Source organism: Molothrus aeneus, chromosome 18 (genome assembly GCF_037042795.1).
Source record: "Molothrus aeneus isolate 106 chromosome 18, BPBGC_Maene_1.0, whole genome shotgun sequence".
NCBI lineage: Eukaryota > Metazoa > Chordata > Aves > Passeriformes > Icteridae > Molothrus > Molothrus aeneus.
Genome location: NC_089663.1, coordinates 6,344,494 through 6,357,987, shown reverse-complemented (window position 1 = coordinate 6,357,987; position 13,494 = coordinate 6,344,494). Strand labels below are relative to the sequence as shown.

The window sequence follows — 13,494 nt, the reverse complement described above, 5'->3', positions numbered from 1 at the left end:
AAACTTTCCATTTCCAGAGACCTAAAGCCCAGCAAGGTAGTTCAGAAAAGTGACAGAATTTCTGTATGTTTTGTAAACCCCAAAATGAGCTGCTAAGGGACAATGTAATTTATTGCCAATACTACCTAGTAAGCATTCAAAACCAAAAGGCAGCTTTGCTTTGCCTTAGGAAGCACATTTTTTGGCCATGCCAGCTTGGCACGGGGATTTTATTCAGATAAGGTGACAACATATTAAAAAGTTCTTAAAAACCCAAACAAACTTCTTCTTTGAATAAAAATAGATAGTTTAATTATGTTGCGGTTGGCTACATTTAAATCACATTTAATATTAAATTAATCTGTATTAAAATATGTACAAAGAATGATGTAATGATAGATAACCTCTACGTATTTGTTACAATACATGAAAACATTGAAGTCACAGTGAATTCAGACAAACACTTCAAGTAGAAGAGCATTCCACATGTACACATATACACAGCAGGGTAAGGCCAAGGAGCCATTTCACATGGCCAAAGTAAAATGAAATCTGCTATGGAACAGGGTAAGCTACTCTGTCAATATCTATAGTGCTACACTCTACACAGAGTTATCATAGTACTTCAGCCTCCTTTCAGGAAAACTATTCCCAGAGTCAAGCTACAAGTGACAATACAGTATCACAATGCATGACTAAAAAGGCTTTATTGATGCTGGCATTCCCTGGATTTTTCATTTGGTATTTGGCAGTTACTCAGTATTTGGATTTTAAAAACCCTGAAATCTAAAAACTCCTCTCACAAAACAAGTCTTTCAATTAAACTACAAGACTTCAATCTGATAATACTAAAAAACATTTTCAGCATTCTAGAACTTCAAGGAGAGTTTCAAATAGTTTGATAAAAAAAATAAAAAGCATTCAAGACAATTTTAAAAGTACAATTGAACAGTAATATAAATATGGAATTTCAAAACCTATTTTTTGTTATCAGTCAACAACTGAACATCACAAGAGTACATCTACTAATAAAAGCAGGCTTGATAAATAGAAATCCAATGTACAAACACCAGATGACAGCCTTTGCCATTATCAGGGTAGGATGCTTAGAAAAAGATGTGTTCAATATCTCTGTGCTGAGCTCAAAATCCCTTTGGGCTCCCAAAAGGCATAAAAACACCAGTCCAGGCCTGTACCAGTACCTAAGACACACCAAAACTGCAGCACCATGAACTTTGGAACATCCAAAACCATTTCAGAGGGTCTCATCCTCAGCCTCCAGCACACGGAGCCAAAAGGCACCACTGCATAACAAGAGCAGAAGACAAAACAATCAGTAGGCAGAGGGTAAAGAAAGGAACAAATGGATGTAGAAATCCTGTGAGCCATGCATGCCTCTGCTGTCTAACAAGCTGCTTTGGACCAGTGTGCAGCTACTTGACAACTACAAACAAATTCTTACATCCCCATCTCTGTTCCAGGTAAAAACTACACACCAACCTAGGCTACAACCCTAACACTGGGAAAGAGAAATGCAAATTCTGCATTAACATCAAAGCCAGTGGCACTGCTGTGGCCAAAATTCCATCCTGAGCTCAAAGAAGCCATCAGAATTAAATGTCAGTAACAGAGGATCAGCTACAATTAACCAATATTTCTCTCACAACACAAACTCCTTTTCCACCATGAGTTAAAAAGCCACAAAAAGTTAGGAACAATGACAGAGAAGCTCAGGGATGATGAAACTTAAATAAATCTCTTCAGGATGAAAAAATTTTGCTTTCACATTGTCTGCCTCCTCCTCCAAAGGAAAACAGTTGTCTTTGTAAGAAACTCTCAGCTTCAATTTATATTTTCACTAAAAGTAGCCATATTTTAAAAAAATATTCTACAGATAGTGGCACATTACTAGATTTATAATAATTTTCAAAGTAATCCTTATAGTGTCTTACCTTTAAGACAAGAGAGAAATGAGTGCATCCAGAAACTTACTCCGATCTTCTGTTTTCAATTCAATTACTAAAATATGAAATATTTTATTACAGGATGCAAATAACTGACAGATATACCAGATATCACCAGAAGATATACCAGGTATCTTCTCTTGAAGAACAATAAGCCTGAGTATACCCATTTGTATTCTTACCCATCTTTAAGAAGGAGAAGCAAATTTGAACAAAATGCAAAGGACATTGTTTATCTTGTGCTTAAATATTAGCAAACTAATTTGCAGGTCCTTGTCGCCATGATATTTTCTGAAAAGTCCCTTTGCCAGGATTTTTCTTCTGAGAAGTCTCAGAGGAAAAGAAAAACAATAATTATCTGCTGCTGTGGAATGCAACAGGTGGATCTTTGATTGGCCCATGTTGATTGTTTTTAATTAATGGCCAATCACAGTCAGCTGGCTCGGACTCTCCGAGGGTTACAAGCTTCTGTTATCATTCCTTTCTATTCCTTGCCAGCCTTCTGATGAAATCCTTTCTTCTATTCTTTTAGTATAGTTTTAGTATATAATTTTCTTTTAATATAATATATATAATAAAATAATAAATCAGCCTTCTGAAACATGGAGTCAAGATTCTCATCTCTTCCCTCGTCCTGGGACCTCTGCAAACACCACAGGTGCTCACTCCACAACAGAGCAGGCACTTAAATCTAAGAATATTTCTGAGTATGTTCAACAGGCATAGATAGATACTGTTTAAAAAGCCTGTCTCTTTTTTAAGCATGTGCAAGATAGGCTGATTTCACTGCTAAAGTGTCCCATCAACACCACGCTGCTAAATTTAAAGCCTTCACAGACAACATCAAGGACTGTGAAGTGCACATGTGCAAACCATCAGGGCATGCAGAACACACACTGTCTGAGAAAGCCAGGCTGGGTGCCCTGCGCTTTGTGCACAGGCTGGGTGCCCTGTGGTGTGTGCCTAGGCTGGGTGCCCTGTGGTGTGTGCCTAGGCTGGGTGCTCTGTGCTTTGTGCACGGGCTGGGTGCCCTATGGTGTGTGCCTAGGCTGGGTGCCCTGTGGTGTGTGCATGGGCTGGGTGCTCTGTGGTGTGTGCACGGGCTGGGTGCCCTGTGGTGTGTGCCTAGGCTGGGTGCCCTGTGGTGTGTGCACGGGCTGGGTGCCCTGCGCTGTGTGCACGGGCTGGGTGCCCTGCGCTGTGTGCACGGGCTGGGTGCCCTGCGCTGTGTGCACGGGCTGGGTGCCCTGCGCTTTCTGCGCGGGAGGCAGGCTCTGAGAGTGGCCGAGCCTCCCGCGGGCCGTGCCGGCACCGCCCCCTGCGGGCCCCGCTACTCACTGGACATCTGGAAGTGGTTGTGCAGCGTCCGGGAGCTGGTGCTCTCCGCAGCCTTCTCGAAGGCTCTTCCAAAAAAGCTGAGGCAGGAGCAGAAATACGGATGAGTGTCACGGGAAAGGATGTTTACTGAGGTAGAAGCAAGGAACTTTTTCCTGGCTGAGAGGTGGAAATGGATTCCAGATGTTTTTACAGGTGCTGTGTATTCAACACGCACCTCACTCACTTGCAAAAATTTTTACATTGGAGGCTTTTAGAAATGAAGTCATGGGCCATATAGTGAACTATTTCCCTCTTTTAAGAGGGAAGGAAAAGAAAAACCTTGCAAGGATTGCAAGATCCTGCTTGAAGATCTGTATCCTCTCTCAAAGTACCCCATGCACACAGTATACAGAAGGTGTGTTTCTAAGAAGGAGACCATTCAAGTCAACATAATCAGTGTTAAATAGTACAGGAAAGATATTTTTGCTTCAGAGACAGGTTTAGAACTTGTAAACACTTTGCTTACTTCTTTTTGTCTGAGCTTTCTGTCTCTGGAGGAATCCCCACCATGATCACAGTTCCCTGTTCAACATCCATGGGTGCAGCCATGACCAGGGGCAGCAGCTTGCAGCGCTTGTTTTTTGTCTGGAAGTCAGAAAGCCTCTTTGTTACACGGGGTCAGAAAGCAATTTAATATCAGCTCTCCATGTGAAATAGCATTACAAATAGCCACCTAAGGATACAGATATTCTGCAGTTCAAAGAAGGTGGTTTCTTTACAGGATATCTTAATTCACTGTTCCTTACAGTAAAAGTCACTTTAAGGACTAATAGAAATTTCAGTGATGTACTCCCTCAAAACTTACAAAATTACACAAATGTTTAGATTGTTATTATCTTGGTAATGAAAACTCAATGCTATGAAGTCTCCAGATAAGTATCTTCCCTAGAGCAGCATTCACAAATATGTTAAAATCATACAATCAGCAGAAAATTATTAATAGTTTCCTCTAATGTTTTTAATAATCAACTGCAAGTATCTGACAGAACAGTAAGTACTACATCAGCCAGAAGTTTGTGAGTCAAATGCTTTTGATTTACTTACAGAGCAAACGAAGGATTTCAGTAAGTATTTACTAAGCAGACATAGAGACACTGGTTTGGAAAACAGTTTCACATCTGGTGTGCCCTGGGGAAAAAAAAAATATTTCAATGACAGCCCAAGGTGATTCTTACTCTTACTTAGTTTTATTATCTACTAACAAGTCTAGAAGCTGTGTGTGGCTCAAAGAACATTACCAAGAACCATTTCAATACAGGAGGTTGAGCTCACCCAGCTTGGCAGCAAAGCCCTAAAGCCCTCTCCCCTTTAGGAGGGGTGATTCTGCCTTTGGGAGTTCAGAGCAATGTCAATATTGACCCATCAGAGGACTGCACAGTACAGAGATATTGGTTCTTTCTTACAGAGTAATTCTTGCTGTGCCAAGCACTTAGGGCAACTGTTATTCAAGGATAATACAGTCAAAAAGGAGAGTCAAATGAGAGCCCAAATACACAATTCTGACCTCCATGAGGGAGCAATAAAGAAATGGCCCCTGGGAAATGACAAGGTTGGTGCAAATACAGCTGGCCACTGTCTGCTGAATGGCACGTAGCTGCTTTTTGGCCAGGTCCAGTCCTTGGTGTAGCTTGTCCAGGTTACCTCTGCAACAAAAAGAATAAAAATAGACACTTCCTTAGTACAATAAAGTTTTCCACGTAAAGATTATATCAAAATACTATTCACACAGGGATATTTTGATTTTTTAATTCAATACCTTATGAAGCAACAATTCATATTTTAGATCCATAATCCCAATACATTTCCCTAAATAAAACTGCAAAATACTGAAGAGGCATATTTTCAGTACCTGGAGAGACTGTCCAAAGCCTTAATGAAATTTGTTGTTTCAGGCCCCTCTTTCTCTATGTTCTCCATGAGAGAAGTTGTTGCATAAACTATGTCACTTGCTGAGAACTTGTTCTTAAAGCCAAAGTGAATGCTGAAAGTCTGAACTCGCAAATCTTTCATTCTGCAAAATGAAACAGACCCAGAAAATTCATTAACATTATCAACAGTGACCAGCTGTCTCCCCAGTTTGTTAATCTTAAGTACATGAAGAAAAACCTTATACTAACATTTGCAACAAATCCAGTGTTACTTTGTCAATCTAAGAATCATATTTTTAAAACAATATTAGATCATCGTCATACAAAAATATTTGAACTTAATTGAAAAGTATTTTCAGATAAAACATTTATATTTAAAACAATTTACCCAAATTTGTTTGCAGATTCTTCAATCATCTCCCGAAGATTTTCTTTCAAAGACATGTCCATGGAATTAAACTTCTGTTTCACTTGCTTCAAGGGCAAACTAAGAACAGAAGGAAAAAAATTAATTGACAGGTATGCCAGAAGAAACAAGTATTTTGGCTTTTTCTCATATGACTTTAAAAATTATTAGATAATTTAACAAGGTTAAGTCCGACTAAATTTGCATGCATTTGATTTTTCAGTCATTGAAAAGTGAATACAAGGAAGCAGAGGTTACTTTACTGAGCTGCCATTCCATAAAAGCATACAGCAAATGTTCCTTGTAAACCAATACACAAGTTGTGTAACTCAGAGACACTGCCACCTATTCAGAGCCCCACAATCATATTTAAAAGCTGACAGCTTGAGTACTTGCAAGCTATATTCTGAATATTTTCCTGTAAGCCATTGAAAAAAATGATGCAAATTTTTTTAACTCACCCCATGTCAGCCAAAAACTCCTGGAGCCTCTTCTGCCCTTGCACAGACCAAAGCTTGAGGCTGGCAGAGGTGTAGCAGGTGTTACAGAGACTTTCATAGAGAGACCAGTGCTGGTACAGTGCCAGGCGCAGGCTGAGCAGGAGTTAGGGCAAATAATTGCAAACACAAATATCCTCTGACCCTACAAACTCCACAAGCAGGAAAGGATTCAGCTGCCCCTACATATTGCATAAAATGCAGTGAGGAGCTCAGGTGAGGTAACCCAAGAGTAGCAATTGTGATTTGTAACCAGCTCTGAAAGGTTAAGCTGAACTGAAGCCCCGTGAGCAGCTGAAACAGGGATCCATCCACTATAAAACATTTCCCTTTATTTATTTCAATTCTCAGCAGAGATGGTGCTGGCATTTTTTTTTCCCTAGATAAAAACTCCAGAGGGATTCACCCCAGAGCTTCTTGAAGGATACTCATACTCAAATGCAATTCTCATGCAGTCAATGGACAGGGAGTTCTCCTCGTCCTCGTTGCGGTGGTTGTGGCGGGAGACGTGGCGCTGCAGGACCCCAATGTCAGTCACGTACTTCATCCTGAACACAAACAACCTGTCACTTCACCTTCTGCCTGCGAATTTTTGTTCTTGATTACAAGAAAATAAAAATGCTTCCTAAAGTCTGCAGCATGAAAACTGTAAATACATTTTTAAACCCTCCCAACTCGTTAAATAATGTTTTTTCAATATTCATCTTTTTACCCAGGCAATTAAAATTGAAAAACAAAACAAAAAAAAAACACCCACCACAAAAAACCCAAAACAAAACAAAATAATACTACAAAACCAAACAATAGACTGACCAAAGAAATCAGAAATATCTTGTAGCATATTACAAGGTAAGTGCAATGTACTATTACACTTATCTATTTTAAAATGTCCATGTATTAGTAAAAATACAACACCAGAATTAAAATATTAGAATTCTGATCATATCTAGTAGAAAATAAAAAAAGAGGAAAAAATATCTGAAACTTGTTATCTAAAACTGTAAAGGAATCTTGAGGATACAGAACACAAAAGTTTCTTCCTTTAATAAAGCTGTATCAAGTTTATGCTCAGGTAAACTACCATTAAACACAATTTCCTCCTAGATCAGAAGTGATTGATTTATAATTTGGTGAAAAACAAAGTTAGCTTAAAAATTCTAAATAATAGAAAATAATTTTTTAAATAAACACATTCCTATCTTTGGAAGGCAACAGATCACATTCAGGCATTAATATATTTAATATCACTGTTAATTACTTCTATCTGTTATAATAAAACCCTTACGTTTCCTGATCTCTACTAATTGCTGCAAGCTATTCCCAAAAAAAACCCATTTAAATGATAGACAAATAAATAAAAAAAGAATAAGGATAAAAAAGATTAAAAAAAACTTTCTTACTGAGTGATTTTATCTTGGACCCATTGATCTGTTAGGCCAACAATAGCCCACCTAAATTTTTTTGGGAAAAAAAGAAATAGAAAAAAAAGGTTAAACCAACAAATATTCCAATAGAGTATATTATATTTAACCCTCTAATTATGTAACAGAACAAATCAGAAACATTATTTTCCAGCAGTACAGAGAAGTTAATGACAAAGTTATCTACTGCTATTCCCTCTTTTGCAGACATACACATACAGTACCAATCTCCCTTTTTCCATGCAAAATCTGTTGTTGCTTTTAATTAATTTAAACAGATGCATCCTCTGGTTGACGACAAGTATCCACTCCCAAAAGAAACTGGAATCTCAAAATGAAATCAAATGATCTTGGGAAATCTTGCCTGCCTTTGTGGCAGGTTTAAGCTTCCAACCTGTACAGAAAATGATGATGGAAACCTACCACAACATGTCATTCAAGTCCTTAGACATGATCCATGCCAGATCAAACATCACCATTGCAGACTGCAAGAGGGAGAAGCAAAAGGACAAATGAACACAAGACACAGTTCACTAAACAAACAGAACAGATCAATCTGCCAAGTCCTAGCACGTTCCTAAAGCCTAGAAACCACCCTGCAGTCTGACAATCTGCCAGCTTCTTCCCAAGATACTAATAAGAAAGAAAAATATTCTAGTGAGCTCTGTAAAACTGCATTATACATAAAGCAAACAATTAAATGTAAATAATCAGAGAGGTCAAATGACAGAAAGAACAGTCTGATGCCCTAAGTGCTGTGTTTGGGATATTCTGACACTCTGAAAGACAACAACCTCCCTACATGCTCAAGCCTCTTTGTGACAGTATTTTGTAAATAGATAGATACCCTTGCAAAGATTGAAAAAAAGCCATAAAACATTCAACTAAGTTAAACTACTTATATATATAAACTGCATCATATATATAAAAATAAGATACAGAAATGCAAGGTGCAATAACATTATTATATTGAATAGTATTATTAGATAATTATATAATTGTAATAGATAATTATAACATTGAACATTGCCCAATTACATTTACATTGTCACCTTAAAGTTTTATGGCAAACAGAGTTTATACTTACTGAGGTTCCATGGTATTCGTATTGTTCATAATCAAAAAGAATTTCTCGTCTAAAATGGGGAAAAAAATCCAGATTTGAATAAGTGGGGAACTGGTCATTACAGCAAATTTAAAAAAAATAAGCCAGAAATGGTGATTAATATTTAAATTTCATTTAAGCAATTAAGAATATTAAACTTAGGCTAGAAATTGTTTATCTGCAAGGCAATTAGACTTTAATAACAATGTGGAAACCACACTGAAATGTACTCATAAAGCAAAAAGGAAAAATAACTACATTATCATTCCTCAAATCCCATTTTATCTGATTTGTTCCTGCTCATTCCTATTGACTACAGTGGGATTGTAAAAGTAGAAAATAGAAGGACAAATTTCACCCCAAGACAGACAAGATAAGAACATTACAGCTGTTAGAACTGAGCCAATGCATCTACTGGTACTCAAATTTTAAATTATTATTTACAATTTCCTCCATTTAAACAATTTATCTTTATATATGAAATATCTCTCTCAACTTTCTAAACAAAATTATAACCAAAGCATCTTGCAAATCACAGTTTGTTATCTTGTGTTTGAATTCTTAACACAATTTTAATTGAAGAATAAAAGAAAAAGAAGCAACATAAGAAAAACCCATTTACACACCTGCGTGCTTCCCATTCTCTCCTTTGTCTCCTTTTCATTGTCCTCTCTATTACCTCCTGTAAATTAATTTCCAGGATGTTAAAAAGCAAGAAAAAATATTCTAATAGATGAGCATCTAAATACATCAATTATTAAACTTTAATTTTAAAAATGTAATTAAAATTTTCATTAAAAATATTTCTTCTTAAAAAAAAAAATTGCCATTAATAATATGTAATGAGAAAAGTGTTACCAAAAATACTGCCAAGGAGCACACATAAGATCTTTGTGAAATATTTAACAGATCTGAGAAAAGCTTTTGTGTATTTGTAATCTTCCTTTGAATTGGATAGCTTCTTTGGCTAAGGCAGTGCCTTTTCAAATTACTAGGAAAAAAAAGTCCAATGCTAATGGGAAGATAACAAAGATAACATGAAATATTTATTAAATCTAAGGATGTCTTCATATTTAGTTGTCCCTTAATGTTGCCGGTCTCATGCCTTTGTTTGCTTTTGTAATATAAATAGAAAATATGCTACAAGTAACATGGCAAATTAAATTTCATGTGTACACTTATTAGACTTTTGTTAGTTTACTGTTATAAGCACAGATAAAATGCATTGCTAAACTATTTGTGAGCTTATATCTTCTCAAACAGTTTTTCTGTAAAAGGAGTTAATATCTAAACAACTTCTACTGCTAGACTGCCAAGCCCACAGCACATATCAGGAGATGGATCTTTCCAGTTCATTGATTATACAAAGAATTATGCATAAGTAAATTCAAACAGGTTTTTTTTATTTGGAGAAAATATTTCTGTGTAGTTCAGGTAAATAAATATTTTATTTATGTGAAACTACCTGTTGTTATAGATTATTTTTAAATCTTGCACTTGGATTGGTGATCTAATGGAACACAACTTTTAAGCTCAAATATAATTATGACATAAAATATATGTAATAGCAGTGTTCTTTTTCTTCCTTTCAGAACACAGCAGTGAACAAACCTCCTCAAAACGTCTGCGCTTCTCCAGGGGCTCTGAGCCACCACTTTCATTCTCTGAGTCCTCTTCCTCTTCCTCCTCCTCATCTCTGAAGATGTCATCGTAAGCAGGAACATCGAGATCATCCTCTTGCTTGACCAACAGCTTAATCTAGCAAGGAGAAAACTGTATTTTAGACTAATTATCTTATTTAGTGAGCAAAATGCACTCCTACTTAGAAAAGAAACTAAAAATTCATTTAGGCTGTATTAACTGCTAGAATAACAAAACATTGGTTTTTAATACAAATACCATACTGATTTATTGAAAATAAGAGTAAAAATTCACATTCCCTTGTTAGAGCATTATTGAAAACATTATCATTTTAATGCTTGTTAAAATAAAATAATTTGTGCTTAATACTTTAAATTCTAGGTGCTGCTAGATGTTGAGACATAATACATGTCAGATTCTGAAGGGATGTTTATCCTCTGATTTATGGCAGTTTGATTTACAGCAAAAAGATTAACGGGTGCTTACTACTGACCACTACCACATTGCTGACATTAGAGATTTCACTACTGGAAAAAGGATTTTTTCTGGTCATGTACATTACTCCTGCAAATATTTATTTATTAATGCTGCTTTCTGACCTACAAGCTAATGTTCTAACCAGTTTTGCAAACACAGAAAAGCACTACACTGCTCACCACCACACTCTGGGGAGGTTTTTATGAAAGAAAAGCTTTTACCTGTGTGTCATTGTAAACATTCACTACATTGATCGGTCTGTGACTGTCACATACAAAAAAATAAGTGTCTTCTTCAGGCTGCAAGATTTCCAAGAGGTCTACATTGGCACCACAATTAATAAGTACAAAGTATTTGAACTGCAATCAAAAACAGATAAAAAACCAAGAAACTCATTACTTAAATTGCCAGGAAACATGGAAAACTGAAAATACATTTACAAAACCTACAGAGCACTCATCATTGCCAAAACTTGGGTTTACTTTCTGATATTTGATGTCTATGAGGTAGATTTTTTTTTTTAAGGCAAAGCACATAATTCAGGGATGTTGGACATTTAATACCAGCACCTTGATATCTCATAATTTGTGCAAACTTCATTTGACTCCATCAACATTATTGCACATTTGTTGGAGGTGATGTTAAAAACTTGAGAAATTTATTACTGGTGTGTTAAAATATAACCACAGCTTTAAGAAACCACTAAAAATAATGAGATTAGGTGTTGATATTTTAAATTGGGGGAGGGAAGCAGTTTATCTTTACAAGAGATGAGCTGCAGCTCAAAAATTTCCCAGTACTTTTCACCTGATCTTTATGCTCCAGAAAGGCAGTTTCAAGCTCTTGCCACCCAGCCACTGGCACGAGTGTGTATTGCACATGGTCACACTGAAACAAAGCCTGCAAGGAAGGAACAGCTGTGAGCAGAGGGGAGGGGAAACGGCCTCTCTGCAATGCTACACCAGGCTATGACTCTGCTCCACACAAACCCTTAAAACAAAGACATCCCATCCCTAATGACAAATCTACATGAGCTCTGAGACTGTGAATCACCAGTTTTCAGTGCTATAACTCATGGAAGCAAAGGCCACAAAAGCAGATTAAAGCTTCCCCCTCTCCCCAGTTCACACCCATGTACAGCATCCCAGGGCATGCATATTTTCTCATGTGGTCAGCCTGCAGTGACAATGAACCAAGACTTACTTGGAGTATTTTACAAGCACATAATGCATCGACATCTGAAGCAACAAGAAGAAGAACACGCTGTAAAAGCAACAAAATAATGGCATTAATGTAGGTGCCAAATAAAGCATGCTGGTACATGAAATGCATAGAACACTGAGTCACCAAAAATTCAGATAGGCATCATCATAAGCATAAAACAAGATTGCTTTTGGATGGACACCACAACCAAAACCAACCAAATCAGTTTGGATATCTGTCAATATTAAAAACGAGCAACTCCACATATCCAAAATGTGTCAGCTCCTTTAGGGATATGTAATTACACAAACTCCTCTGAACCTCACATCCTTTTGAAGTTTCACACCTAGTCAAGCCCTACAATTATTTTCATTGTGTTTAGAATGGCTTTTGTTTTCAGCACAGATCTCCAAGTTTAACTAAAAAAAAATCTGTAGCAAAAGCAAGAGCAAGGAAACTCAAGAAATAAATTCTTTCACCTAAATCAAAGTTGGCTGGTATTTTTTTTGGAGGGGGGAGGTACAGGTTGGTTGGTTAAGCTTTTGTTTGTTTTGTGAGAGTGTTGTTTTAGTAGGGGAAGGGTGTTTTGAGATCTTGCTCACAGCTGGAGATATTAAGATAAATGCTTTCGTTTGCACAGTCCGTAATGTAATTTCATTGGCAGAAATGCCAAGAGACTGCCCAACAAAAGCTTCACCACCTTACCAGAGTGAAAGGAGTTAAGCAAACCCTGGGTTAAAAATACAAGTAGCAAACAGATGTGCTACAAGATTGCAGGAAAACCATTAAAGATGACAGAAAATGGCATTTAGCGTCTGGGCAAATAACACCAAAAGGGTTAGAAAGATATTAAAATAAACAATTCAGAGATGTCATTGTTAAACATAAGATCCAGAACGCACAAAAACACTTTTGCGGAAGGAGGCGATCCATAAGTAAAAACCCTGGCAAGACGTCACGGCACTGACGCTGCTTTGTCTCGGTTCCCAAGGGTAGGGAAGGGGAAAACATCCGGGAAAGGGATTTTTAGCACCCGGGAACGGGATTTTTGCCACCCTGGTGACCGCCGGACCCCCCCCACCCCCGCTCAGCACGGCCGCCCGGCCGGTGCTCCCCACCGCCAACCTCCGCCCCGCAGCCCCTGGAGCGGGGCCAGCACCGCCCCAGAGCACCGCAGCCCATCAGCCGGTTCGCCTCGGCCACCACGGGCAGACCGGGGACGCCCCACATCGACCCTGCGCCGTGAGGCGGCGGGAACCGCAGCAGCCCAGAACGGGGAGAGCCCATAGGGAGGCCGCTCGGGGTGCCGGCCCGGGCCGGTCACGGCGCGCTGCCCGCACCTGGGTGACGATCACATCGTAGAACTCCCGGCGGCAGTCGGAGACGAACATGGCGAGAATGGGCGCGCACGGCGGGAACAGGCGGCAGCCGCAGGCCGCGCCCGCTCAAACTGGGCGCCAAAGCAGCGCCCAGAGCCTCTCATTGGTCCGCGCCTCACGGAGCGCTGGCCAATAGGAACGCGCCCATCCCGCCTCTTCAGGGCGATCTGCCCAATC

The 13,494-nt window shown here is 38.4% G+C and overlaps 1 protein-coding gene across 1 annotated transcript; it reads right to left on the bottom strand.

The window, feature by feature from the left end:
* Positions 1–271: 271 nt before the first annotated feature.
* On the bottom strand, positions 272–13,393 carry CDC45 (cell division cycle 45). The gene is made up of 19 exons (XM_066562185.1): positions 13,279–13,393; positions 11,939–11,998; positions 11,543–11,635; positions 10,957–11,094; positions 10,229–10,375; positions 9,244–9,299; positions 8,600–8,648; positions 7,936–7,997; positions 7,492–7,542; positions 6,520–6,639; positions 6,056–6,187; positions 5,577–5,675; positions 5,170–5,331; positions 4,825–4,963; positions 4,365–4,448; positions 3,787–3,905; positions 3,282–3,358; positions 1,932–1,998; positions 272–1,283 (listed from the first exon to the last, which is right to left on the bottom strand). The coding sequence occupies exons 1-18, from the start codon at positions 13,327–13,329 to the stop codon at positions 1,934–1,936; spliced, it is 1,704 nt and encodes a 567-aa protein (XP_066418282.1). The 5' UTR covers positions 13,330–13,393; the 3' UTR covers positions 272–1,283; positions 1,932–1,933.
* Positions 13,394–13,494: the final 101 nt, after the last annotated feature.

Excerpts from the sequence above, each read along its gene's own strand:
- CDC45 (XM_066562185.1), bottom strand. The coding sequence starts at position 13,329 with ATGTTCGTCTCCGACTGCCGCCGGGAGTTCTACGATGTGATCGTCACC. Across the intron at positions 11,636-11,938 it reads GTGCTTGTAAAATACTCCAA|GCTTTGTTTCAGTGTGACCA; the intron begins GTAAGTCTTGGT and ends CCTTCCTTGCAG. Across the intron at positions 6,188-6,519 it reads AGAATTGCATTTGAGTATGA|CCTGCGCCTGGCACTGTACC; the intron begins GTATCCTTCAAG and ends ACTCCTGCTCAG.